The sequence below is a fragment of the Talpa occidentalis genome, unplaced genomic scaffold (assembly GCF_014898055.3).
Source record: "Talpa occidentalis isolate TD23 unplaced genomic scaffold, MPIMG_talOcc4v2.1, whole genome shotgun sequence".
Classification (NCBI taxonomy): domain Eukaryota; kingdom Metazoa; phylum Chordata; class Mammalia; order Eulipotyphla; family Talpidae; genus Talpa; species Talpa occidentalis.
This window is the reverse complement of record NW_026555331.1, coordinates 83,063,322-83,091,010: the sequence shown is the minus strand read 5'-3', so window position 1 is coordinate 83,091,010 and position 27,689 is coordinate 83,063,322. Positions and strand designations below refer to the sequence as shown.

The 27,689-nt window shown below is 37.4% G+C and overlaps 1 protein-coding gene across 10 annotated transcripts in view; it reads left to right on the top strand.

Annotated features, from left to right (window-relative positions):
- Positions 1–920: 920 nt before the first annotated feature.
- MTERF1 (mitochondrial transcription termination factor 1) overlaps positions 921–27,689 on the top strand; it is a 341,137-nt gene continuing 314,368 nt past the window's right edge. For 7 of the 10 annotated variants that reach the window (XR_008550680.1, XR_008550679.1, XR_008550678.1 and 4 more), the window contains exons 1-2: positions 928–965; positions 1,534–1,595. Coding sequence is in view for 3 of the 10 variants with exons in the window: in XM_054692321.1 (XP_054548296.1) it covers positions 1,409–1,476; positions 5,770–6,937 (1,236 nt within the window). In the remaining 7 variants the exon portion in view is untranslated. Of the gene's footprint in view, positions 966–1,398; positions 1,477–1,533; positions 1,596–5,769; positions 8,941–27,689 lie in introns of those variants that run through there. The other 3 variants (XM_054692321.1, XM_037507616.2, XM_037507629.2) reach the window with 3 other exon arrangements.

Below are 27,689 nucleotides of genomic sequence, written 5' to 3'. Positions count from 1 at the left end.
CCAACAACAAAAAGCTCAGAGTGATCTAAGGGACAGAGTAAACATAAAATATTAATTAGTTCATTGGCGCTAAAATGGGACAAAAATTCTATCTAAATGCTCCTATGCAGGGGTGAGTAACTGCAGGAAATTCTTCCTTGCAGTAGAGTTTAGGACCAATCCCCTTCCCCACTTTCTAAGTACCGAGCTACCACTTCCTCCTGAAGATAACTTACCAACCTGAAGCTTATTTCGTTAATTTAGGTATTATTTTTCTTTTGGCGGTCACAATAGAATTGTCTTGAATTAAATCTTTTTTTTTTTTTGTAATTGAATCTTAACCACCGTTTCTGCCATCCCCAGGTAGGTGAGCTAAAGGGCCCAGGGAGGTCTAAGGCTCCCTCCCCAGAGGAGAAAAGGAATCCGCTGTGAAGATTAACTTTATTGAAATTTTATCCTAAAATCATCAGAGATTCGAAAGGCCCCCCAAACTAATTCGTGCTGTAAACTAATTCGTTAAGGTGCCTAGAATTGTTTCCTAGCTTGGCGAATGACGCCCAACTCTTGCCAGTATCCGCACCCCAGGATTTCCAAGATAGTGCAGAAAAGAGAAGCTGACTACTGAACGCCTCAGGTTGCAAAGCGTTCTCCAGCGCCAAACGCCACGGTTCACCACCATCCCGTTAAACACGTTTATACGGCTAATGGCTGTAACAGGCTGCAAAACATGCACACAATAGCGACTTTCCCACAGTGTGTCGCCACCAGCAACAACCCACGACGCTTCGCCCCTGTGTTTGAAAAACTCCCGGTCCCGCCCCCACACTGCCTGTTCCTCAGCTCTCCACGGTCTCCCGGCGCCCCCTGCCGGGCTTCTCGCGTCAAGTTCTGGAGGATGGCTGTGAGTGACGTCACTTCTACGCGCGACCTGCGACCGGACGTTCGTCTGATCCACTTCCGCTCCCTTGTCCGCTTAGTTCCCACAGGTGAGGTAACGCGGTCTGAACCGTTTAGGGCCAGTCCTGCGGGAGGGTCGGTGACTCGCTACCGCCGCTCTGCTTTCTCCTTTTACAAGCAGATTTGGAGGAATTTGATGTGCAGCGGAGTCCCGTACCCGCGCAGTCCTTTCAGAGTCGTTCTTGGGGAAGGAAGAGGGCGGGAAGAGCCCATGGTTTGGAATCTGGGGTTAGCATGGTTTTTAGACGACTGGGATCGAACCAGACGCTTTAGCTAGACAAGCTAGTAAAGGAGCTCGGCGCTCCTCCAGCGTTTGTCGTTTTAGAGAAAATGCCTACCTTTTAAGCTGTAGGAGTTAAGTAGCAATATGAGAGGCATTTAGCTCTGGTTTTACAAGTCGTACCCGGGATTCTGATACCGTTCACATCACACTCAGGCTTATACTTGCCTTTTTCTTCTCAGTGTCTCAGAGATGCAGAGTAGACAGGAAGTTATGCATCACTTGAGAGCATGCAGTGTTAACGAGGATCGATCTCTTTAGTATGTATTATGAAGTCCTGACATTACTTTGCCCCTCCCCCTCCTTGCTGTTTCTAGGGACAACTGTTTTTCAGCTTTACCGGAGGAGTGCAAAATCCTCTTTCCATAAGACAAATGAGGTGAGAAATGCACTGCTGTCTCTAAAGCTCTCCAAACTTTATTTTCTCAGAAGATCAAAGGTGCTTAGCTTTTCCAATAAAATCTCTTCTATCAGGCGAGTGGTGAAACAATGTGAATTCGCTTCTATTCTTTAGACCTCATAAGCTACAGATACAGCGATTTTCAGTATATTTGTTAATTTCGAATTTTAACCCTTGAAAAAATGGTTTTGATTGAAAACGTCAATTTGAGAGATAGACTGAAGTAAATTATGGAATGTTTTTGATATTTGTAGATTGAAGCAGTGTGATACATTAGACTCCTTAGATATTTATCTTACTAAATGTTGCTAGAATTTTGAGTGGAGTTTGGGTGCTAAAAGACTACAGTATCATCGATATTCTTAAGATGAGACTGTGTATTAAAAATAGAAAAATCGATAAAGGTATTATTTATTTATTATTTATTTTCCATTACCTTTTGCACTCCCAGGCCGATATTTTTTAATTTCTTGCCTAATTGCAAAATACCACATATTCATTAAATATATCTTTTTCAGAAGTAGTACATAGCACTGTTAGTTTTTCAGCGATAAATTGTTATTCTGTTCATAATGCCCCCAGCCCTATAAATGTCCTCCTCCCACCCCTCTTTTTATGTAAGTGATATTCTATCCATGGTGTTAGGCATTATGCCACATAGAGTATTTTGGTCATCTTTCTATTGTGTTAGAGCTTTTTATTTTTATATTGTATAGAGGTATCTGTTTATAAATCATTTGTTGGTGGATACTTAGTTTCCTTTTTCCAAAGCTAATAATATTCTGATGGCCACATTTTTTTTTTTCCATAACAAATACGTATTTTTGTCCTTACATTTACTTTGGATATTCTTCCAAACATGAAATGCTGTGTTTAAGTATAATTTTGATGGTGCCAAATTCCCTTTCAAGAATGGTATTTGAGTGTTTCCTCCATTTCCTGGTATGCTCATGAGTTACTGTTGTCACAGTTTTTAGATTTAGCTGATACTACTCATACTGGTTTTTGGGTCAATTTATTGCATTTACAGTATTGTAATCAAAACTAGAATTTAGCTGTTGCAGGTTCTAAGTCCAATTCAATGCTTTTTCCCCCCTATATAAGTAGAACACTTAGTTTTAGATTCTTAGTAATATTATAAAACAAATGGTTTACTTCAGCAGTATTTGTTAAGTTAAATATTTATAGGAAGATCATATTTGAATGGGATACTCTACTATGGATAGGCATCAGAAATACAGGACTTACCAAAAGACACAATAGCTTAACTGAAGCCAGGGAGGCAAGAATGGGCATGGATATTGAGGGCCAGAGGTTTCAGAGGCAGTGGTGCCTAGTTGTAAGGTTGCAGAATAAAAGACATGGCTAGGAAAGTAGTTAGAACTGTGTGGTGAGAGCTTTGAAGGTCAGACTGAAGATAGTATTTTCTAGGTGAGAGCTAAGGAGGTCTTTAATCAGGTAATAAGAGGCAATTCACATCTTTGTTTTACAAGTATACTATGGTAGCAGTTTTGAGTGAGTGATATTTAAAGAAGCAAGTTAGGTGACTTGTCTGGGTGAAAGAATAGCAAAGAGTAGAGAGGTTGGATTCCAGAGATACTGAAGAAGCTGAGCCTATAATTTGATGACTGAGGTTGAGGAAGGAAGAAAGCAAAGCTCTTTTAGACTTCTATCATGAGTGACCATTAGGATAGTGATAGTGATTTCATTAATCAGAGGAGGAATAGTTTGGGGCCTGGGGAAGATGCTCAGTTCCGTTTTGGGCATTCGTGTGAAGGATATTTCCATGGACAATAAATATGCACAAAGATAAAATCACCTATGACACATTCAGGAGAAACCTTATTACTCTTTAGGAAATTTGGCATACATATATTTTTACTTACGTTTAGTCTGTCATTAGTTCATTTTCATTTGAACTTTCTGGGACTTGTTCAGCTGTATTTGTCGTCATGCTAATAATCTCAAGAGGGTATGTTGTCCTGAGTAGTGATGTTCAGACTTTGTGTACACTTACAATAAGGAGGTTTACACATGTACCTTCAATATGTGTATTTTTACTGAGAGTTCCATGATTGCCTTACTATTACATTATATATATTATAAAACATTTTAAAAATGGACATTTTCAATGACCAAGACAATTATGAAATAGAAGTTGCACTATTTTCTTCCTATGTACTATTATCTTGTGCTCTTCTTTCTGAAGCACTTCTCTACAAGTGTAGTGTTCTAGCCCATTATCCAGTAGAGGTCACCCTTTGAACATCTGTAAGATGGTTGAGTGTGCAAAGTGGAGTCTTCATTCTTTAGTAAGAAAAGGACCTTATTTTTAAGTTTTTGAATGTATGCATTTTTGGAAGCCTAGTTACAGAGTTGTATGGTATCATAGGGATGTGAAGAATAGTGAACTCAGAGTTTATGGCAATCTAAAGTATATTTTTGTTTTCTGATGTTTACTTTGCAAGTGTCCTACATTTCTGTTTGAGTGTTATTTGATCCCATGGTTTTGGAATCTGTCTAAGCATCTATAGATTTATTTGAGTTATAGGCATAATGCAAGTTTTTGTTAAATTGAAATAATCAAAAGGACAAAGAGACTTTTTTGATATGGTTTTGAAAACAGAATCTCAGGACCAGAGATAGTTCTGGTGAATTGGAACCATCTATTTTTTTTTTTCTATTTTATACTTAATTAGAAAAGAGGAAAGGGAAACACTCCCTTTACATGATAATAGTCCATTGTAAGTAATTTGAAATTAAGAACTGGGTTTGCTACAGATAAATAGTGTGAAAAATTGTACAATTTAAAAATATATACATGCATTGTGTAACTCAGAGCTCAAGTGGCTTAGGGACATAAATCAACCAATAAATTGAATAATGGAACACTTTTCTTTGGCTTTCCTCCTAAAATACTTCCTATGAATGGAGATGTTCGTTTTATTAGACTTATGGTTATTCTCATATATATGTTCATATATTTCATGCCTCATTTCTAAGTGACCAAAAAAATGAATTATCGAGATTTTTAATCACTTATATGAAGTTATGTGTATAATGAAACAGATGCATAGAGCCCTGAGTTAGTCCTTTGTAATGTGCTGGGGTAGAGGAGAATGGTTTATTAGCCATCTTAGGACAGATCCACATGTATATTAAATATCCCAACTAGATAATTTTGAAGACAGAAATTGGTTTGGAGTTGTTGGGTTACAACCAAAGGAATGATAGGGTGTACTGAGTGAGATGGGAAAATAGGAGCTGGGACTATAGAGGTTTATATAAACTAAAAATTAAGTTTCTAATGATAGCATGGGTTTAAAAAGTACCATGAATTTAGAAGAAAGTGTTTAAGGCAGAAATTAGGTGATCTGAAATGTTGATTTTCTGGGTTATTTTTAGAGTTTGGTAATAAGGCCTTGAGAATAGAGGCAAAGAAGTCTGGTATCTGTGGGCAAGAGCAGGGCCAGAAGTTAGAAGACAGGTGGAACTGAAAGTGTCAACTGCTAGGAGTAAACCAAAGGTTTGGACACCAGAACAAAGCAGAAATAGAGGGGCAACTGGTTTTTGGTGTCCCAAGCAGGCCAGACCACATAAAAATGGCAACATAAAGGTGAGAATGCTAAAATAGCGATGGTGTGATAGTGCTTTTTTTTATGTCAAGGTGGAAAAAGCCCAGGTCCGCAGACAGTAAGAAGCTGTGAGTTAAGAGAATGGGAGTGTGGCTGAATTGTAACCACAGCACCTAGAAAGCTGGAGTTTTAGATTTTTTTTTTTAAAGATCCATTTATTTACGCATACAAGAGCTGGGGTACAGGCCAGAGACGTGGGGGATGAGAGGATCCACCAGAGACAGAGTGGGGAACAGAACAGGCAGACTGAAACACACTGCTGAGGGGAGCAGCGGGCGAGACAGGAGAGGTCTGACTCACCATGTGGGTTTCTCCCTGGCTGGCCAGGCATCAAACTCATGCTGCAGAGGCTGTGGATTGCTTCATAGTGCTGTGCTTAACCCCTTGAGCCACCAGGGAGGCACTTTAATTTTGTGGGTTTTTTTGTAGAAATGACTAATGCCTATAGGGTCATAATATGGTCATTTAGCTGTTGAATACATATATTTGTATAATATTATATTTGTTATTTTACACAGCATTCTTAAAGGTTTGGGCTACCTTACCATTATGACACCAAGAAATCTCTTGTATATGAGAAGTAATTTTTTTTTTGGATCAAGATGTTGGATGACCCGATTTTCAGCAGAAATTCTTTCCAAATCAGTTTCATTTAGGTTTTTTGGCGCGAAGCATGATGATGTAGACATTGAGCCTTTGGAAAATGAAGAACTGCTGAATAACTTACTTACCATAGGAGTAGATGTTCACAAGGCAAAGAAACGGCAGCCCGGAGTTTTTAATAGAGTGGGTACTAATGAGCAGGGCCTGAAGATGTTCCTAATGTCCAAAGGAGCTAGCAAAAAAGTGATTGCAAGCATCATATCAAGATATCCACGAGCCATAACACGCAAAGTTGAAAGTCTCTCAGAACGGTGGGAACTGTGGAGAAAAATTATGACTTCAGATCTTGAAATTTTAAATGTTCTGGAACGTTCTCCTGAATCCTTTTTTCGTTCCAATGACAACCAAAACCTGGAGAATAATATAGATTTCCTCTACTCAGTTGGATTGTCAGATAAATTACTTCGTCGATTGTTAACCCATGCCCCTCGCACCTTCTCTAATAGTCTTCATCTGAATAAACAGATGATTGAACTTTTAAAAAAAGTCTCTTTGTCCTTGGGTCACAATGATCCTGACGATTTTATCAGGAAGATAATTTTTAAAAACCCATTCATCTTAATTCAGAGCACCAAACGGGTGAAAGCTAACATTGAATTTTTACAGTCAACTTTCAACTTGAGCAATGAAAAGCTGCTCATCCTGATATGTGGTCCAGGAGCTGAAATCTTAGACCTTTCTAATGACTATGCCAAAAAAACCTACATAAATATCAAGGAGAAGCTGTTTTCTCATGGGTGTACTGACGAAGAGGTCCATAAATTTGTCTTAAGCTATCCAGATTTGATCTTCATGGGAGAGAAAAAATTTAGTGATAAAATAGACTGCCTCATAGAAGAAAACATTAGCATTGCACGAATACTTGAAAATCCTCGGATTTTGGATTCAAGCATAAGTACTTTAAAAAGTCGTATAAAACAATTGGTAAATGCTGGCTATGACTTAAGAACATCAAATCTCGCTCTTCTATCTTGGAGTCAAAACAGATACAAAGCTAAGTTGAAAAAGCTAAACATTGTATAGAACATTGTTCTGGCAAATTCTAAAAAGTCAGTCTTATAATGTGGTGTTATCTGTTTTTTTATTTTTTTTATTTTTAGCCTTTCAAAGAGGAGAGGTTTGATATCTTAACCACACACACACACACACACACACACACACATACATACATATGGTTTTTATTTTATGAATCTTTATTTTAAAGATTCATAAAAGCTCATTATCAGTATGTTCAAGTAGTCTTCCCAGCTACCTGTTTACTAGTTTGAGTTAATGCAACATCCTATTATGTGATATAGGTTGTGGCTATTATGTGAATGTTAGTTCCCAAGTCAAGGCAAAAACAATGTGTAGAAAGAAAGTACAAAATAAGCTTTTTGTGGTTTCTGTAGTGATTACACAATTGACGGATTCTTTTAGGTGATTCTATATGCTGTCATGCCTTTGATTGGCAACCTGTTATTCATACTTATTTAGTTATGGTTCATCTTCAAAATAAAATGCCAATTAAAATCTGACAAAATAGAAAGGAGAGTATGTTCATCCCAATTTTACATATTCCGTTTAAACCATTAGTGGGCTCTTCCCACCCTCCACTCTATTCACAATTTAATGGGAAGACAAGGGCAATTGTGGTAAGCAAAATAATTACCACCCAAATATGTCAATATCTTCCTTCCCAGAACCTCTGAATATATTATATTACAGAAGGACTTTGCAGATCTGATTAAGTTTAGGACCTCAAGATGGGGAGATTATCCTGGATTATTTGAATAGGCACAATAATAATCATAAGGGTCTTTAAAAGTGGAAGAGTGAGGTTAAAGAGGAGGTCACGGTCATGCAATGGACTAGATTCACTTTTTCTGGCTTTGAAGGAAAAAATACATTATGGACTAAGGAAAGCAGATGGCATCTAGGAAATGGAAAAGGTAAAGAAACAGATTCTCCCTTAAAGCTGTCGGAAAGGAATGCACCCTACTGGGACTTAGCATTTATTCCTTGAGACCCACAGAACCATAATAATAATAAATTTATGTTGTCTAAAAGCTACTGAGTTTGTGATAATTTGTTAAAGTGGCAAATAGATTAATATAGTAACTAAATGATTAATTGCATTATAGGTGGAGAAGTCACAGAATAGAGTGTTTTTAGTATTTATGTGTATTTCTTAGAATAACTGCCTTTTTTATCCACTGGTAATATGGAATAATTTATAAATTAGGTAGATAAAAAATTAAATGCATATAATACATTATAAAGGAACATTTTGGTTAAGGAATATAGTTTAAAAAACAGTGATAGTTTCTGTGTCTAATATAAATGAAGAACAAGGATTCTCCAGAGGCATTGACTTACAATGTGATAAATCAGGTATCTTGAAGAGATTCACAATCTAGCTTTGATATAAAGTGAAAGAAGTCAGACAAGTTACATGACCACAGTACTTTTAATTTCCAGAGGATTTTGTATTAAAAAAACACGGTGATGTTCAGCTTTAAAATCTTACATTCAATGATGCCTCAAAAAACCCCCAACTCATTTTATATAAGTGAGACTGTATAATATGTGGTCTTTTATGACTAATTTCTTTCACTTAGTGTAATGTTTTCAAGGTTCATTCATGTATCAGTATTTCATTCCTTTTTTTAAAAAAATTTTATTTAAATTTTATTTTTATATTCCCCATACAATTACAACCCCCTTATTCTGACCCCAAGCCCTCCTTTCCCCGCCCTCCACCCCCCATAGAGTGTCTCTGGTTCGTAGTTGTTTGTTGATTTTGATATTTTCTTTCTTATAGTTATTCTTTTTCCTGGTCCCTTATTTAAGTTTTCTAGATTCCTGCTATGAGTGAGACCATCCGGTATTTTTCTTTTTCTTTCTGGCTTATTTCGCTGAGCATGATCCCTTCCAGCTCCATCCATGTTGCTGCAAATTGCATGTGTTTATCTCTTTTGAATGCTGAGTAATATTCCATGGTGTATATGTACCACATCTTCTTGATCCAGTCATCTATTTTTGGGCATTTGGGTTGTTTCCAAAGCTTAGCTATTGTAAATTGTGCTGCTATAAACATAGGGGTGCAGGTGTCCTTTGGAGTTAATGTTTCTGTGTCCTTTGAATAAATACCTAGGAGTGGAATTGCTGGATCTTATGGAAGCTCCATCTTTAGCAGATTGAGGAATCTCCACACAGCTCTCCACAGTGGTTGGACCAATTTGCACTCCCACCAGCAGTGCAGGAGAGTTCCTTTTTCTCCACATCCTCGTCAACATTTGTTGTTGCTAGTTTTTTTAATATGTGCCATTCTCACTGGTGTCAGATGGTATCTCATTGTAGTTTTGATTTGCATTTCCCTGATTGCAAGTGATGTTGAACATTTTTTCATATGCCTGTTGGCCATTTGCATTTCCTCTTCAGAGAATTTTCTTTTTAGCTCTTCTGCCCATTTTTTGACTGGATTATTTTCTTTGTTTTTGTTGAGTCTCATCAGCTCTTTGTAGATTTTTGTGATCAGTCCTTTATCATTAGTGTTGTGTGCAAAAATGTTCTCCCAGTCAGTGGGGTTTCTCTTTGTTTTGGTTATTGTCTCTTTTGCTGTGCAGAAGCTCTTTAATTTGATGTAGTCCCAGCTGTTTATCTTTGCCTTCACTATCACTGCTTTGCGTGATGTGTCTGTAAAGATGTCTTTGATGTGCATATCATGTAGTGTTTCACCTATATTTCCTTCCTTTTTATAGACAAAGAATGATCCATTGCATGGATATAGTAGAAGTAGTGGGAGTAAGTTTTTTTGTCATGGCTTAAACCATTAATTTCTGAAGTCTTACTGAGTTGTGTGGGGGTATTGTCTGAGGTACTACTTCAGAATCTAAAAAGTTTATAATGAGCTTGAGGGAAGTGGGGGAAAGAGATAAAATTTGCTGTCATGAAGATTATAGCTGGGCTGATAAGAGATGGTATAGAAGCAGCAGTTACAATGGCTAATGAGAATGTGGGAAGTGCAGATGTACTGTAACAATTGTTTGATGGTGTGAGGGGCAAGTTTAATATGTCAAACTTAAGAATTGGATCTGAGTAAGAGTCAATTCTTCTTTAAAAATTATAAATGTTTTAGGATTCTTCACAAGTAAAATGAAAATTCTTGCATAAAATGGGAAAAAGATGGAAAAGGGTTGCAGAAAGAAAAAAGTATTACCTCCCAGTGAATTAATTATATTTTAGTGACTTGCTGTTTTTCTTTGCAGAATGTAACTTTACATAAACGAAATATATAAAAACATGCCTTTTGTAGTTTATATATTTAAACTGAGATCAAACTTTTAAGTTGCTTTTTAAGCCCAGTACATCTTAATATAATTAGTATTCTTTGGTAGTTCATGACTTACAGAATCAGTGAAGTGTTTACCTGTAACAGTTTTTAATGGTTGCATGAAATTCTGCCATTTGGATAAACCATAATTTCTTGAGTGGCAGTAAGTTTTAGTATATAGAAATTAAAAAAAAATCCCACCCAGACTAGTTCAGTATTCCGTAATATTATACATACAACCTTTTTTATTTATACTATTGCCATACTTCTTAAGTTAAAAATTTGCTGTAGAAAATGTGACCACCAAGAGTATTGCATTTTGCTGTTTTCCAACTGTCAAAGTTGTCTGCAAAACTTCATTTTTCAAATGAAAACCATGTGCATTCTGAATTACTGGCATAAACTTTAGGACTAAAAAAACTGTAAGAATTAAGACAGTATCAAGGAATAAAGAGAAAAAATGAGTTTCTTCATGAACTTAGTAGGAGAGAATAAAAATGAGTATTTATGAAAGGGTTTATTGGGTTATTTAAACTAGTCATTTCTCTCCTTAAATCATAATTTCTAAGGTCTAGGTAGGTATGCAGTTTATAGCTATATCTAGTAATACGACTTTTATGCAACAAACTTGATTGTTGGCAACTTCCTGGTTAGACTGTACTATTCCACCTTCACGCAGAAGTATGGGCTGGTGGCTATGAAGAGGAAATTCTCTTGAAGGTAAAATCTTAGCCACAAACTTTAATAGTAGACATTCATTACACAATCCAGGAAGAGCTTGACAAAAGCAAGGAGGAAGAGTAGGACTGTATTTTTTAAGAGGTATTTTGGGAAGAAATCATAGAAGTACAAATCAGCATTGGAGAGGGAAGGAATGAGCTATGGACACAGTCATCATGGTCCCCTAGGGATCATCTCTGGTGGGACTAGGTTTTGGGTTTCATTGGCTACCAAATAATGTGGGAAACGGGTGTTCTAAAGTAACCAGGAGTCCCTTGGATGATGCTGTTTATTCACTCCTCAGTTTATTCCCTGTTGACTCAAGAACCTGGTTTGGTTCAGAGCTGCATTAGGATCAGTTTTGAGGAGTTGAGGAAGGCACCTATGGTGAATGTCAACCAGGCCATCTCTTATCTTGTTCATTTTCATGTCTCTGGTATTCTCCCAAATGACATTCTTGTCTCTTTACTTCTTTTTTCAAGATGTCTTTGAAAAAAGACATACAAAGAAATACCTTTGCTTTCATACTTACTTTTTCAATTCACAAGAGATTGTTAATTAAAAATAAACACTGCATATAACATTTTTAAGTCTTGACTAATTTTTGAATGGAATTTGGTAGAGAAATACTGATGGAGGGCCTCCCCGGTGGCGCAGCTGTTGAGCGCTGGGTTGCGAAGCTGCCCGCGGCCTCTGCGGCGCCCGTTCGATCCCCGGCTGCTCCCCGGCCACCGGAGGAGGGTCCCACATGGCGTGCAGACCTCTCCTGCCGCCCGCTGCTCCCCTCAGCAGTGTACTTCGGTCCTTCTGCCTGCTCTGCTCCCCGCTCTGGCTCTGGTGAATTCTCTCACCCTCCCGCGCTTCTGACTATACCCAGTGCATGTATAAACAAAACAAACAAACAAACCAGCAAACAAATAAATAAAGCATGCCTCTATAAAAAAAAAAAAAATACTGATGGAATCCCATTTTCTGTTTCAATTTCAGTATTAATCAGGCAGGTATTTGGGAAATTTGTTTTCCTTAATAACAATATTGTGTGGAGACTAGTGAGCTTATGTACATGAGTTACTTTTTGTTATGAAAAAAGATGATGGTATGATAGTTCTTCCATCTCCATTTTGAATATCTCTGTGCCTCCTTCACTACTGTCAAGGAATGTTCAATTTATGGTGACCATGATTATCTTTTTGTGTTTTATAATGGAATGGCCTTATTTTTGAGAATGCACAGTCATTATAAAAGCCTGGCAACAATACAAAGAAAGTCCCAGCTAATCTATTTGTCACAAGGTTGAAGAAATATCCTTTTATGCCTGGTTCACAAGAGTTTTGTTTCAATCAGAGGTGAATGATAAATTTTGAAAAAAAAATCCTTTTTAAAAACCACCTTTTAATTTTTTAACAATTCAGTGACATCAGTTGATTTCTTAACATCATCTTTTGTTCTGCTGAAATAATACCTATGTCATATTTAAATGGGATTCCATCAGTATTTTACAAATATTTTTGCTTAGGACTTTTTATTAGCATTCACAAGGTGGATTCACAAGTTTTATATATAGTATATATATACACTATATAAAGATATATACTATAAACTATAGTACATATATATTTAGTATAAATATGTGCACATATAGTATATATACATTGTATTTGTACTATATATATGTATTTTTTTTTTTCTCCTAGGAAATGCTGATTAATCTGTAGTGACAGAAAGTAGATCATTCCTTGTCTGGGATGGGGGTGGGGTAAGATGGGGAAAGCCATGAAGAATGTACTACAAAGGGGCATAAATAAACTTGATGGTAATCTTCATTATGGTATTAGTTTTGTGAGTGTATGCATAGGTCAAAATTATCAAATTGTATTTTTTTAGAATGTGGAATTTAGTATACTTCAATTATACCTCAGTAAAGTTGAATAGCCAGTCAACACTGACTTGAAGTGCTGTGCTGTCTTTATTTGATACTAATTTTCCACAGGTGAATGTGTATGTTTCTAGATAATCTTCAACTGTATTAATAATGTATTTGACTTTATATTTCTATATTAATATCAGGAATTAAACATTTTTCTCTTCAGTAAAGATGTTGGGAGACCTGGAAGTCACCAGTAAAAAAAATACCCATGGATTCATACTCATACACCATGATAAACTCCAAAGGGAACAGTCTTGAGCTCTGTAAGACATTCAGCCCGTGCCTTGGCCTTGCACTTAATGACCTATACTTGTGTATTAAACACTGGCACTAATTTGAAGATGTTTTCTGTTACAGAGGGTTTCCTGGCATTTTACCGGGCAGGGACTTACCAAGAGAGCAGCTACCCTCTGTTTCTAGTCCATGAGTGCAGATAATTTTGCTTATAATTTTTTCCACAAGAAAACAAGACCTCTGATGAAGTACCATGTCCCATGGAGAATTAGTGTGTTTCCTTGTAAATCATTGGATTTACTGTCTTGGTAGCTATGCAACACTTTTTCTAGGGAAAGTAGTATGCATGTTAGAGGTATTTTTGCCTTCTTATATTTAGGGGGTCCTGATTGCCACGTTAAGTAAAAGTAAAGTGTCTATAGCAAAATTAGTGCACTTAGACCAGCATTTTCCTGCTTTGCATGTGTGAGTGTATCTTGTAGACCTGCCGGCTTCTTCAGAATGCCTGCTTCTCTTGAGTGAAGCTTTATGCCTGCGTGGCATGATACATGTGGCTGCATTTTATTAATTTACCTAAATGTGATAAACAATTGGCTTAAATAGTCTTTAGTGTTTATGATGAAGAACTTAAAGTAGTTAAAAGTATGTAAATTATTAACAGTTTAAAGTAATTAACAACTGATGAATTAAAATTTTATCCTAACCACTCTTACTTGCACAGAACATCATGAACTGCAGGGGGAACTGTAGATGTTTGCTTCTACAGTTTTTTAAAATCAGCTGGCTATAAGTCTGGTTGATAATTCAAACTAAATAAAGAATCCTATAAATACCAAAAGAGTTGGCAGGGGATCATTTTATCTGTATGTTCTGTCAGCCTCAGGCTGGAAGAAAATAAACGGATAGTCTTGAATAATTTTTTCCCCCTGATAGTTCAATGTCTGTTTGTAAGAATGCAAAAGGTCTTTTCTTTGAATTGTTATTCATTCCTTTCAAACAAATACCATTGTTTAATTGTCTCTAACAGTTTTGAAATGGCATAATTAGGGTACTTTTTGTATTTTAATCTATATTTAAAGTTCTTGTTTGTAACATCTTTTTTTTTAAAGATTTATTTATGCACACAAGAATTGGGGTGTAGGCCAGAGGGGTGTGTGTGTGTGTGTGTGTGTGTGTGTGTGTATGTGTGTGGTGGAGGGATGTGAGAGGCTTCACCAGAGAGAGTGGGGAGCAGAACAGGCAGATCTACTGAAATACACTGCTGAGCGGAGCATCAGGCGAGGCAGGAGAGGTCTGCTGCACCATGTGGGTTAGTTCCCTGGCCAGCTGGAGATCAAACTCATGCTGTAGTGGCTGGTGATAGCTTGATAGCACTGTCTTTAACCCCTGTGCCACCAGGGAAGCCCCTGTAACATGATCTTAATGCTTAAAATATTATAAATTGATGTCTTTATACTTATTCAATTACTATGCTAGATTCTCTGCTTTTGTTTAATTTTTATCCTTAAAACTGTATGGTGTTTGTTATGTATCTGGACACAAAATCCAGCATAAAGCAGTATGATCTTTACATCATTGTAGTTGATCCAATTACTTTTTCATTCATTTAGGGGCTTAAGGATTTTTTTTTTTAATTTTTTAATGGTGACATCTGAAGTGAGGGAATTAGAATTTGTTGTAAGAATAAATATTGGGCAACATGGACATAAACTATCCTTAGTTTTTCTGTTGCTTAGAAGACATTGCAATTATAATGCAAGTGCTCTCAATTCTTCCATGTCAACTAACTAGTTAAGTAACCTCACTTAACTATCATTGAGTGAACAGTTGTAGACTTGAGGCTAATATGTAAGGGAAAATAATAGAATTGGAAATAAAAGTGAATCACCTTTAGTATAAAGCACCATATGTACAGAGCATGCCTAAATGTGTGGTGGCTACAACAAATATTGAAGACTTTATTGTCTGCAGCATTCTTTCAAGATGAATTCTGTTTCACTTTCTACCTGACATGAAGAATTGACAACAAAGTCTGGAACAGAAATGTTTCAGATAGAGAAGGTCTTTTCCCCCTTCCCCACCCCACCCCCAACTGATATTAATATCCACTTAGAAATGTTTTGGTTTGTGCTCCTTGACTGTCTTCTCTAGAGTCAGTGAGCAATGGTATCACTTTGGTAGTGGTTTGACCAAGAAGGTCTTTCAGAGAATCTGAGTTTGCTCCCTTCTCTTCATTTTCTAATAAAACTGGTATGTATATAATCATTGAAGTCTGAGTTGCTGCCAAAATGGAGGCTGCTGGGATCCAAGACAAGCTCAGTAGTAACTCTGATAGTTTATTGGTTTGTTTATAAAACTTTTTCCTGATTGTAAAATAATTTTATAATTACAGAATGTTGTTTAATTTTGTGTACATGCACAAAGAGTATAATCCTAATACCCTGGAAAGTATAAATCCTAATAGTACTTTATTAATATTTCGGTGTATAACTTTCTAGTCTTTTTTAATGCATATATGTTATGTGTAAAAAATAAATACCTCTTTTCCAGCTAACATTAATTATAAATAACTTATTAAATATGTATTTGTTGAACACCAGCTATGCAGTATTGTGTTTGATCTATTTACAAATATTTTATGAGCATTCTTCTACATCACACACTATATTACATCACACATACTTCTACATATGACCTCCTTTTAGGTAAATATGAGATTTGACAACCCTGGTTCAGCATGATTAAGGCAATGTATGATTTGAGAACTATAGGGAAGAGAAATGGCCTTCAGGAGGCTTGGTGTGGGCTCAATCAGGCCACCACAAGGTACTGTGCTCAAGGCTGAGAGAGCAAACTCATGCTGCAGTGGCTGGTCAGGGAATTCCATCTTGTTTCCATGAAGCATGACAGAATTCCTGGGAACATTATCAAGAACTGATAGGAAGGCAGGACGAATGGTTGGGGAGGTATAATTTGAAACTCATCTCCAAATCACAATATTGTGAGGAAAAGAATGATTGACCCCCTTGGCCAATGTTGGCCTATTTAGGCAAAGATAGTAGAGTGCTTCTAGATCACATATTTGTAGCTATCCAATATTCCCAAAGATTTAAAGATTTCTTCTAGCATCAATTAATATTAATTATGATATATTTTTCTTTAGGTAATTCCTGGATACATTTTTTTTTAACTCCTAAGCTTTCCACCTCTATCCAGTTCCTACTTCGAAGTATTCTATACATTATACCTAAAATAATTTTCTTATCCAATAGTTGGTCTATACTGTTATGTTGAGCAGACCTAGCTTTTCCTATCATTCAGCTTATAGTGTAGACAGTTAAATAACTATGTAACTATAAAGAATGTTTGAATAAAACAGTTGATGAAGATTAAAGGATAGAAAATCTTAGATTAACTGGAAGATCTCTTTGGGATCTAATATCAATACATTAGCTAAGGCTTAAAGAATGAGAAGGAGATAGCTAAAGAGGCAGGACATTTCACACAAAGGGATTGGATGGTGTGAAGGCCTGGTGGGTGTAAGTATGTCTTAGGAACTGAAGGATGCCAAAAGCTGCTGGAAAACAGTGCCTTTGGAGTGGCATAGAAGAGGTGGACTTCAAGGTAATTATGTTGAGTGAAATAAGTCAAAAAGTGAAAGATATCAAATGGTTTCATTTATCTGTGGAGCATAAATAACCAAAAAACATTTATACACAAAGAATAGTAGGAATAAAACCTGAACTCAGCAAAAAGAAGATAATGGTTACTAGAGGGAACAGGGGAGAGGGAGAAAGGAAAGGGGGAGGGGAGAAAGGAAAGGGGGAGGGGAGAAAGGAAAGGGGGAAGGGAGAAAGGGAAGGGGGAGGGAAGAAAGGGGTATAGGCATAGGTGGTTTGGTGTAAGGAAAAAAAGAATGAAAAAAAAAAACTTGAATGGTGGTGTAAGGCGGAATTTTAATTTCTTAGAAAAGCTAAAAAAAAGCTACTGAAACATCTTTTAAAAAAAAAAGTAGGTGGTAGATATGGGTGGGATTGTAGGGGGCTAGAATGATATACACAATGCCTTCAAGTCCATGATAGAAGGCTTGGATTTCATTTTTCCCAAAGAACTTATAAAATTTATTTGTTTTATTGTTTTTGCAATAACATAAAATACATATGTATTTACCTACTAGGGAAGTTAGATTTTTAAAATCAATTTAGCCTTTTAATTGAGAGAACGTTCAGTATCCTCCCCATCAGGCATCACCACGTGGGGTTCCTGACACCAGATCACCCATAGTCCACCACTATAGACCATTCTGCTTTCTTACTTTTTCCCCTCCCCACCCCTGTAACTTCTGGATGCTTCAGTTCTATAATCAGTTTTCAAGGGTTAGTTTTTAAGTTTGCCTTTCTCTGATTCTTAGTTTGGCTTCTGTATATTCCATGTATTAGTGACACCATGCAGTATTTATCTTTCTCCTGACTTATGTCACCTAGCATTATCCCTTCAAAATCCATGTTGCTGCAAGTGGCATGAGTTGCAACAACTTTTTTGATTGCTGAGTAATATTCCATTGTGTGAGTATGTTTTTTGGGCACTTAAGTTGTTTCTATAACTTGGATATTGTAAGTAGTGCTACTATGAACATTGGGGTGCAGGTTTCTTTTTGAATTAGAGTTTTTGTACTTTCTTGGTCGGTACCTAGGAGTGGAAATGCTGGGTCATATGGCAGATCCAATTTTAGTCTTTAGAGAAATCTCCACATTGCTTTTTACAGGGACTGAACCAGTCTACATTCCCACCAACAGTGTAGGAGGGTTTCTTTTTTTCCATTTGTTTGATTTACAGGTTTGAACTATTAATCACCACTCTGCATCTTTAAACCTATAGTTGTCCAGTGCTGCACCCTCTGTACCGCACACAGACTCTATGCACCACTCCTCTAATACAGCTCCTGTTTTTAATGAAGGCACATCCCCTTAAATTATTAGTAGCAGGAAGGTTCCACATGGTAGCTACTCCTCCCACTCATTGGTTTTATTGACCCAGTATCATTCCAAGCAAAGTTTAATTACAGTTTGTCCTACCTCTTTCCACTGTGCTATCATTCTTGGAGTATATGATAATCATCTGTGTATCTTTCAGGGGTGGTTGTCTTGTTTTAGTTGTGACTTGGTTGTAAATTTATGGAGGAGGTGAGCCCAGCACCTTTGCTCTACACCATCTTGCCAGATCTATAAATTATTTTTAATTAAATAAATTAACTTATAATTATTTTAATTAATATAATTGTAGTAAATAATTATATAAATATATTTAAAGTCCTCTAATGACTGCCTATACTACATCTTCATGCATTCATCTGTAGACAACACTTAAGTTGTTTCCATATCTTGCCTATCATGAACAAAACTGTAATGAACATGCAGTACAGATATCTCTTATGATTTATTTCCCTTTGAATATGTATACCCAGAAGAAGAATGCTGAATTATATGGTGGTTATATTTTTAATTTTTTGAGGAACCACCATACTATTTTCCATGGTGATTGTACCAATTTACATTTCCACCAAGAGTGCGCAAGGATTTCCTTTTCTCCATGTCCTTGCCAACACTTGTTTTCTCTTGTCTTTTTGATAATAGCCATTCTAACAGGTCTGAGGTGATATTTCATTTTTGTTTTGATTTGCATTTTCCTGATGATTAGTGATGTTGATCATCTCTATCTTTTGAGGAATTTGAATGCTGGTCATTGGAAAAATGCTTATTTAAGTTCTCTGTCCATTTCTCAATCACATTATTGGATGGTTTATGTATTATATTATATATTATATATATTTTGCTGTTGAGTTGTATGAGTGCCTTATATATTTTGGATATTAGCCCCTTATCAGATGTATAATTTAAAAATATTTTCTTCCAATTTTTAGGTTCCCTTTTCATTTTGTTGATACTTTTCATTGCTGTGTGTGGAAACTTTTTAGTTTGATGTAGTCCCACTTGTTTATTTTTGCTTTTGCCTTTACTTTGAGTCAAAAGATTATCTCCAAGACATTTGCCAAGGAGCCTGCTGCCTATGTTTTCTTGTAGGAATTTTATGATTTTAGATCTTACAATTAAGATTTTTAATCCACTAAGCTGACATCACTCCTAGAGGAGAATTTTAAGGTAGGAACATAATTTCTGGCATCAGTAAAATGCAAATGTTACTTAAAATCTTGAAAATAGTTTAGAGGGACAGAGAAAAGATTCCTGGATATACACCTAACTCCTCTTTGCAGAGTCTATACCTAATTCCTCTTCCCAGAGACAAGTCTTCTTTTAGTTTATTGTGGAGCTTTTTAGAGATAGCCTATACTTATACAAAATAGGTGCTCATATGTTCCTATATATATATTTTTTAAAGATTTATTTGTTTATTTTTTATTTATTTATACAAGCACTGGGTACAGTCAGAAGCGCAGGAGGGTGAGAGAATTCACCAGAGCCAGAGCGGGGAGCAGAAGAGGCAGACTGACGAAGAAGTACCCTGCTGAGGGGAGCAGCCTGTGCGGCAGGAGGGGTCTGCGCGCCATGTGGGACCCTCGCTGGTGGCCGGGGATCGAACCGGCTCTGCAGAGGCTGCGGGCAGCTTCGCAGCCCAGCGCTCAACTGCTGCGCCACCAGGGGAAGCCCTGTTCCTATATTATTTAAACCTACATTGTAACAAAATATATACTGTTCTTTTAACTTGGCTTTTTGTGGTTTAGGGATTATTATTATTTAGTACATAAGGAGGTGCTTCATCATTTTTAATTGAATGCATAGTAGTCTTTTGTATAACTGTACCAAAATTTATTAAACTAGTCTTAATTGATGGGCACTCAATCTACTAATATTAAAAACATCAAAAAACATCAAGAATATCTTTCAACATTATTTTCATATGTACAAAATATCTGCAGGACTATTTTTATAGGTAGAAATAGTGGATCAAAAGGTATAAGCTTTTAATTGTCAAATGCCTTTCATTGATGTTATACTTCTATCAACAATGTGTAAGGATGCCCACTTCTTCACCAACAGCAGGTTTTTAATTTTTTTTAATCATTGCTAATCTGATAGATGAAACTGTTGTCTAACTTTAAATTGTGTTTGCTTTATTATGAGTGAGGTTAAGCAGTTTTCAATATACTTAAATCTTCATGTAGTTATATGCTCATGTTTTTTTCTACTGGTCTCATGATAAAAAATTTGACCCACTTCAACAGCATTTATTAAATGAGCCTTTCTTTTCCCAGTGAGGAATATTTGTTTTGTTTCTGCACCATTCCATTGTATTTTGTGACTAAATATTGTTTGTATACAGCAAGGCTATTTTTTACTTTATCTTAAAATTTATCTTTTTTTTTTAAAAGATTTGTTTTTTATTTATACAAGAGCTGGGGTACAGTCCAGATGCGCAGGAAGGTGAGAGAATTCACCAGAGACAGAGCAGGGAACAGAACAGGCAGACTGACGAAATACACTGCTGAGGGGAGCAGTAGGCGAGTCAGGAGAGGTCTGCTTGTCATGTGGGTTGCTCCGAGGCCGGCGGGGATCGAACCGGCACTGCAGAGGCTGCGGGCAGCTTCACAGCGCTGCACTCAACCACCTGCGCCACCAGGGAGGTCCTTAAAATTTATCTTAAAATTTTTTATCCAGTCCTTTTTCTAAATACTGTTTCAGTGGGTACGTCCGTAACAATGTTAAATAATCATATTCTTTTCCATAACTTTAATAGATATGTACCTAGTATTTCTCAGTTAAGTGTGATCATATAAAATTATGCGAAGCAAGTAGCTATCTCTATTAAGAATTTTTTAATTAAAATGTGGAATAGATATGAATTTGACCAAATGCCACATTTTATCTATGAAGAAGATTGTGAGTTTTCTTTTCAGCTTATTAACATTATGAATTATGTTAATACATTTGCTAATAAGGAGTATGCTACCACCCTGGTATGATACTTACTAGCAATTTATTTTTGTAAATTGGAGTGAAAGAATCTGTAATTCTTTTAAATCCTCAAATTCTGTGCTTATTTCCATAGTTTTACCTCTTTAACAATATAATTGTGATTTCTCCATTTTTCCTTGGTTAGATTTATAATTATTTTATTTAATGTGTTTATTTCTTTAAAACAATTGATATTTAAAAGTATACTTTGCTGGGACTCCTTGGTGGCGCTAGGGTTAGAGTCTCAGCAATGTCAAGCTATGGTGGCACGAGTTCAATCCCCTGCCAGGGAGCTAACCCACATGGCACAGCAGACTTCTCCTGTTTTGCCAGCTCCTCCCCTTAGCAATGTATTTCAGTAAAATCTGGCTGTCCTGCTCCCCATTCTGTCTCTGGTAAATCCTCTCACCCCGCCACACCTCTCTGGCTTATACCCCAGTTCTTGCATGCATAAATAAATAAATTAATCATTAAAAAATATATATGTTTGGCTGCTTGTCCCATTTTTTTTTTTAATAAATTTTATTGTTATATTCCCCATACAATTGCAGCCCCCCCATTCTGACCCCAATCCCTCCCCTCCTGCCCCCGCCCCCCTAAAAGTGTCTCTGGTTCATAGTTTTTTGTTGATTTTGATTTTTCACTTTCTTATAGTTATTCATTTTCCTGGTCCCTTATTTAAGTTTTCTAGATTCCTGTTATGAGTGAGACCATCCGGTATTTTTCTTTTTCTTTTTGGCTTATTTCGCTGAGCATGATCCCTTCCAGCGCCATCCATGTTGCTGCAAATTGCATGTGTTTATCTTTTTTGAATGCTGAGTAATATTCCATGGTATATATGTACCACATCTTCTTGATCCAGTCATCTATTTTTGGGCATTTGGGTTGTTTCCAAAGCTTAGCTATTGTAAACAGTGCTGCTGTAAACATAGGGGTGCAGGTGTTCTTTGGAATTGATGTTTCTGTGTCTTTTGGGTAAATACCTAGTAGTGGAATTGCTGGATCATATGGAAGTTCTATGTTTAGTAGGTCCAGAAATCTCCACACAGTTTTCCATAGTGGTTGGACCAGTTTGCACTCCCACCAACAGTGCAGAAGAGTTCCTTTTTCTCCACACCCTCGCCAACATTTGTTGTTGCTAGTTTTTTTAATATGTGCCATTCTCACTGGTGTGAGATGGTATCTCATGGTAGTTTTGATTTGCATTTCCCTGATTACAAGTGATGTTGAACATTTTTTCATATGCCTGTTGGCCATTTGCATTTCCTCTTCAGAGAAGTTTCTTTTTAGCTCTTCTGCCCATTTTTTGACTGGATTATTTTCTTTGTTGTTGTTGAGTCTCGTCAGCTCTTTGCAGATTTTTGTGATCAGTCCTTTATCATTACTGTTGGGTGCAAAAATGTTCTCCCAGTTGGTGGGGTTTCTCTTTGTTTTTGTTATTGTCTCTTTTGCTGTGCAGAAGCTCTTTAATTTGATGTAGTCCCAGCTGTTTATCTTTGCCTTCACTATCACTGCTTTGCGTGATGTGTCTGTAAAGATGTCTTTGATGTGCAAATCACGTAGTGTTTCGCCTGTATTCCTTCTATATATTATGGTTTCAGGTCTTATGTCTAGTTCTTTAATCCATTTTGAGTTGATTTTTGTGTATGGTGTGAGGTAGTGGTCAAGCTTCATTCTTTTGCATGTAGCGACCCAGTTTCCCAGCACCATTTATTGAACAAACTTTTTTGCTCCAATGCATAGTCTTTGCTCCTTTGTCAAAGATTAGTTGACCATAAATCTGTGGGTTATTTCTGGATTTTCTATTCGATTCCATTGGTCTGTATGTCTGTTCTTGTTCCAATACCATGCAGTTTTGATGATTATGGCTTTGTAGTAGAGTTTGAAGTCTGGAGTGTGATGCCTCCATTCCTTCTTTTTTTTTCAGGAGAGCTTTGGCTATTCGGGGTTTTTGTGATTCCATATGAATTTCATCAATAATTGTTCTATTTCTTTGAAGAATGACATTGAAATTTTGATTGGAATAGCATTGAATCTGTATATTGCTTTTGAAGGATGGCCATTTTAATAATGTTATTCTTCCAATCCATGAGCAGGGGCTGTCTTTCCATTTCTTTGTGTCTTCTATTTCTTTAACAGTGTTTTATAGTTTTCTTTGTATAGGTCCTTTACCTCTTTTGTTAGATTTATTCCCAAATATTTGATTTTTTTTGTTTCAATAACAAAAGGGATGGTTTTTTTGATTTCTTCTTCTTCAGATTTATTGTTTGTGTATAGGAAGGCTACTGACTTTTGCGTGTTGATTTTGTATCCTGCCACTTTACTGAACTGATTGATGAGTTGAATTAGTTTTTCTGTGGAGTTTTTGGGGTCTCTATGTATAATATCATATCATCTGCAAATAGTGATAGTTTGACTTCTTTTTTCCTATTTGGATTCCTTGGATGTCTTTCTCTTGTCTTATTGCTCTGGCTAGGACTTCCAGTATTATATTGAAAAGCAGTGGTGAGAGTGGACATCCTTGTCTTGTTCCAGATCTTAATGGAATTGCTTTCAGGTTTTCAACCATTGAGAATGATACTGGCTGTTGCTTGTCATAGATGGCCTTTATGATGTTGAGGTATGTTCCTTGTATCCCAAGAATTTCAAGGGCTTTTATCATGAATGGGTGTTGCACTTTGTCGAAAGCTTTCTCAGCATCTATTGATATTATCATATGGTTTTTATATTTCTTTTTGTTGATGTGTTGGATAACGTTGATTGATTTTCGGATGTTAAACCATCCTTGTGTCCCTGGCATGAATCCTACTTGGTCGTGGTGAATTATCTTATGGATACATTGTTGGATTCTGATAGCTAAAATTTTTGAGGATTTTTGCATCAGTGTTCATTAGGGAGATTGGCCTGTAGTTTTCCTTTTTTGTGTTGTCCCTTGTTCGGTTTTGGTATTAGTGTAATATTGGCTTCATAGAACGTGTTTGGTATTGTCCCTTCCTTCTCAATTTTTTGGAAGAGTTTGTGAAGGATAGGCACTAATTCGTCTCTGAATGTTTGGTAGAATTCATTTGTAAATCCATCAGGTCCTGGGCTTTTGTTTTTGGGGAGGTTTGATTACCATTTCAATTTCGCTGCTTGTAATTGGTCTGTTTAGGTGTTCTATTTCTTCTTTATCTAGCTTTGGGTGATTGTAGAGTTGTAGGAATTTGTCCATCTCCTCTAGATTGTTGAACTTGTTTCCATATAACTGTTCATAGTAGTTACTGATTATTCTTTTGATTTCTGCTGTGTCCGTTGTGATTTCTCCTCTTTCATTGATGATCCTGTTTATTTGTGCTTTCTCCCTTTTTTCCTTTGTGAGCCTGGCTAGGGGTTTGTCTATTTTATTGATTTTTTCGAAGAACCAGCTCTTGGTTTCATTGATCTTTTGGATTGTTTTTTTAGTTTCAATTTCATTTATTTCTGCTTTGGTTTTTATTATTTCTTTTCTTCTACTGGTTTTGGGGTTTTTTTGTTGTTCTTTTTCTAGATCTTTGAGCTTTGAGATTAGGTTGTTTTCTTTGAGTTCTTTCTTGTTTCTTGATGTGAGCTTCTATTGCTATATATTTTCCTCTTATTACTGCTTTTGCTGCATCCCATACATTTAGGATATTGGTGTCCTCCTTGTCGTTCAATTCATAAAATTTTTTAATTTCTTCTTTGATCTCCTCATTAGTCCAGTGGTCTTCCAGTAGTGTGGTTTTTAATCTCCATGAGGTAGGAAAGTTCCTTGCCTTCTTTTTACGGTTTATTTCTAGTTTGATGCCTTCGTGGTCAGAAAAGATGGTTGATATGATTTCAATCTTGGTGTATCTGTTGATGTTTGTCTTGTGCCCCAGTATGTGATTGATCCTGGAGAATGATCCGTGTGCGCTTGAGAAAAATGTGTACTCCGTTTTTTTTGGGTTTAGTGTTCTATAGATGTCTGTTAAGCCCAAATGCTCTAGGTCCTTATTTAGAGCTTTAGTTTCTTTACTTATTTTTTGTCTTGTTGATCTATCCATTGTTGATAGTGGTGTGTTGAAGTCTCCCACTACATATGTGTTTTCTCTGATGTCTGTTTTCAGAGAGGACAACAGTTGTCTGATATATTTTGGTGCTCCTTCGTTTGGTGAGTATATGTTAATGAGTGTTATTTCTTCTTGAAGTATTGTCCCCTTGATCATAATGTAGTGACCATTGGGGTCTCTTTTTATCTTTTTGAGTTTGAATCTGTTTTATCTGATATAAGTTATAGCTGTTCCTGCTTTCTTTTTTGGTCCATTTGCTTGTAGGATTGTTTTCCATCCTTTAACTTTGAGCCTATTTTTATCTTTTGTAGCTAAATGTGTTTCCTGGAGACAGCAAAAGGTTGATTTTGTTTTCTTAATCCAGGCTGCAACTCTGTGTCTTTTTATTGAAGAGTTTAGTCCATTTACATTTAGAGTTAATATTGATATGTTAGCATCTGTATTTGCCATTGTGTTTGTCTTTCCTTTGATTTTATTATTTATTCTTTTAATAACCTTTTTTTTTTTTTTTGGCCTTCTTTCATTGTTATTCATCCCTCTGAGGTTCTGGCTTTAGGACTCCTTGTAGTATTTTTTTGGAGTGGGGGTTTAGTTGTAATGAAATTCCGGAGTTTCTGTTTGTGTGGGAAGGTCCATATTCTTTCTTCAAAGAGGAAGGAGAGCTTTGCGGGATAGAGAATTCTTGGTTGGCATCTGTTTTCTTGGAGTCTGTTGACTATGTCCCTCCACTCTCTCCTTGCCCGTAGTGTTTCTTCAGAGAAGTCTGATGTCAGCCTGCTTGGTTTTCCTTTGAATGTTATCTGTTTCTTCCCTCTTGCCAGCTTCATTATTTTTTCCTTGTCCTGGATTCTTGGGAGCTTTACTATTATGTGTCTTGCTGTATTTTTCCTTTCGTCGTGGAAGTTTGGTGTTCTTCTTGCTTCTTGTATATCAATTTTCAGCTCCTTCTTCACATTTGGGAAGTTCTCTTCAATTATCTCTTTGAAAATTTTCTCTGTTCCTACTTCTCTCTCCTCTCCTTCTGGTATTCCTATAACTCTTATATTTCCTTTCCTCATGGAGTCAGATAGTTCCCGAAGTCTTTCTTCGTTCTTTTTCCTTCGTACTTCTCTTTCCTTTTCTGTTTTGGTTCTTTTTATTTCTGTGTCTTCAAGATTACTTATTCGTTCTTCCATTTCATCTATTCTGCTTTCATTGCTTTTCCCAGAATTCTTTAGTTCTTCCATTAATTCTTTGATCTCCTGCATTTCTTTTACTTCGCGCTTTAGGGACTCAATTTCATTCTTCTGATCGTTGATTATTTTTCCCTTATCATTGTTTTCCTTTATGACTTCTGTCAGTTTTTTAATCACGGCAATTTTATATTCTCTTTCTGGAAGGCTCAGAAGTTCTTCCAAGTTACTGTCGTCGCAATCTGGGGGCTGGTTTTCTTTTTGTGGTGTGCTTTTTCCCTGGGGAGTAGCTAGGTTGCGTGTGGTTCTTCTCCTCCCTACTGTCTGTTTCTAATTTGCCGTATGCGTTGGGATACTGTGTTGTTGGGACTGGCCGGCATCTTGGGTGAGCTTCTCCGCTCCCCTCTGGTTCCTCCAGGAGTCATCTGTCAGTTTCAAGCAGTTTTTACTGGAGAAAGGTCCCTGTTCTAAAATGCTGATGTGGGGACACACTCCCCTGTGCGCCTGGTCTGCCCTGGTGGTGGGTTCCTGCTCCCCCTCTGGGCTTGGACTGCAGGCCAGAGGGGGTCTGGCGTGGGCGAACTTCCCCCGCTCACCTCTGGCTCCTGAGGAAGCCTTCTGCAGGTAGTCTTTACTGAAGAAATGTCCCTGTTCTAAAATGGTGATGTGGGACACACTCCCTGCGCGTCCGGTCTCAGGCACACTTTTCTGCGTGCCTGGTCTGCCCCGGCTGTGGGTGCTCGCTCCCCCTGTGGGCTCAGACTACTGGTTGGAAGTGGCCTGGCGTGGGCTAACTCCCCAGCTGGCCACTAGCTCCTTCAGGAGCCTCTGCTGTTTCAAGTCGCTAGGTGGTGCCAGAGATCTCTCCTAGAGCCCTTGGGGAGCTGATTATCCACCCCGTGGGACAAGGAACAGAGCGGGGATGGAAGGGTACACCTCAACGCCTTTGGGGTGCTGTGTCTGCCTTGTGCCCCACCGTCGTGGGGAACGCACGCCCCTAATTTCGTGCCCCGAGTCTCAGTTCCAAAGCCCTCAGTTCCAGGACGCGGGCTGTAGCCTAGTTCAGTGGCGCGGGAATGGCGCCTTTTGAATCCCGCTCCCGTGCCTGGGCGCCTGGTTCCTGCTCGCATGGTGAGGGCCTCCGCGCGTCTCCCCTCAAGCCTAGGTCGCAGGCGCGGGGACCTGGGCAGCTGCGATCCGATCCGGATCTGCGTTTGCTTTTCAACCGCACTGCTTTTTCAACGGCACTGCTTTTCCGCGCAATCCCGTTTCCGATCCGCCCCGCTTTTCAGCGCAATCCCGATCCCGATCCGCGTCTGCTTTTCCAGCGCGCCGCTTTTCCGCGCAAGCTTACCGGGCGGCCCGGGGCTGTGTGCTGGTCCTGGCCTCCT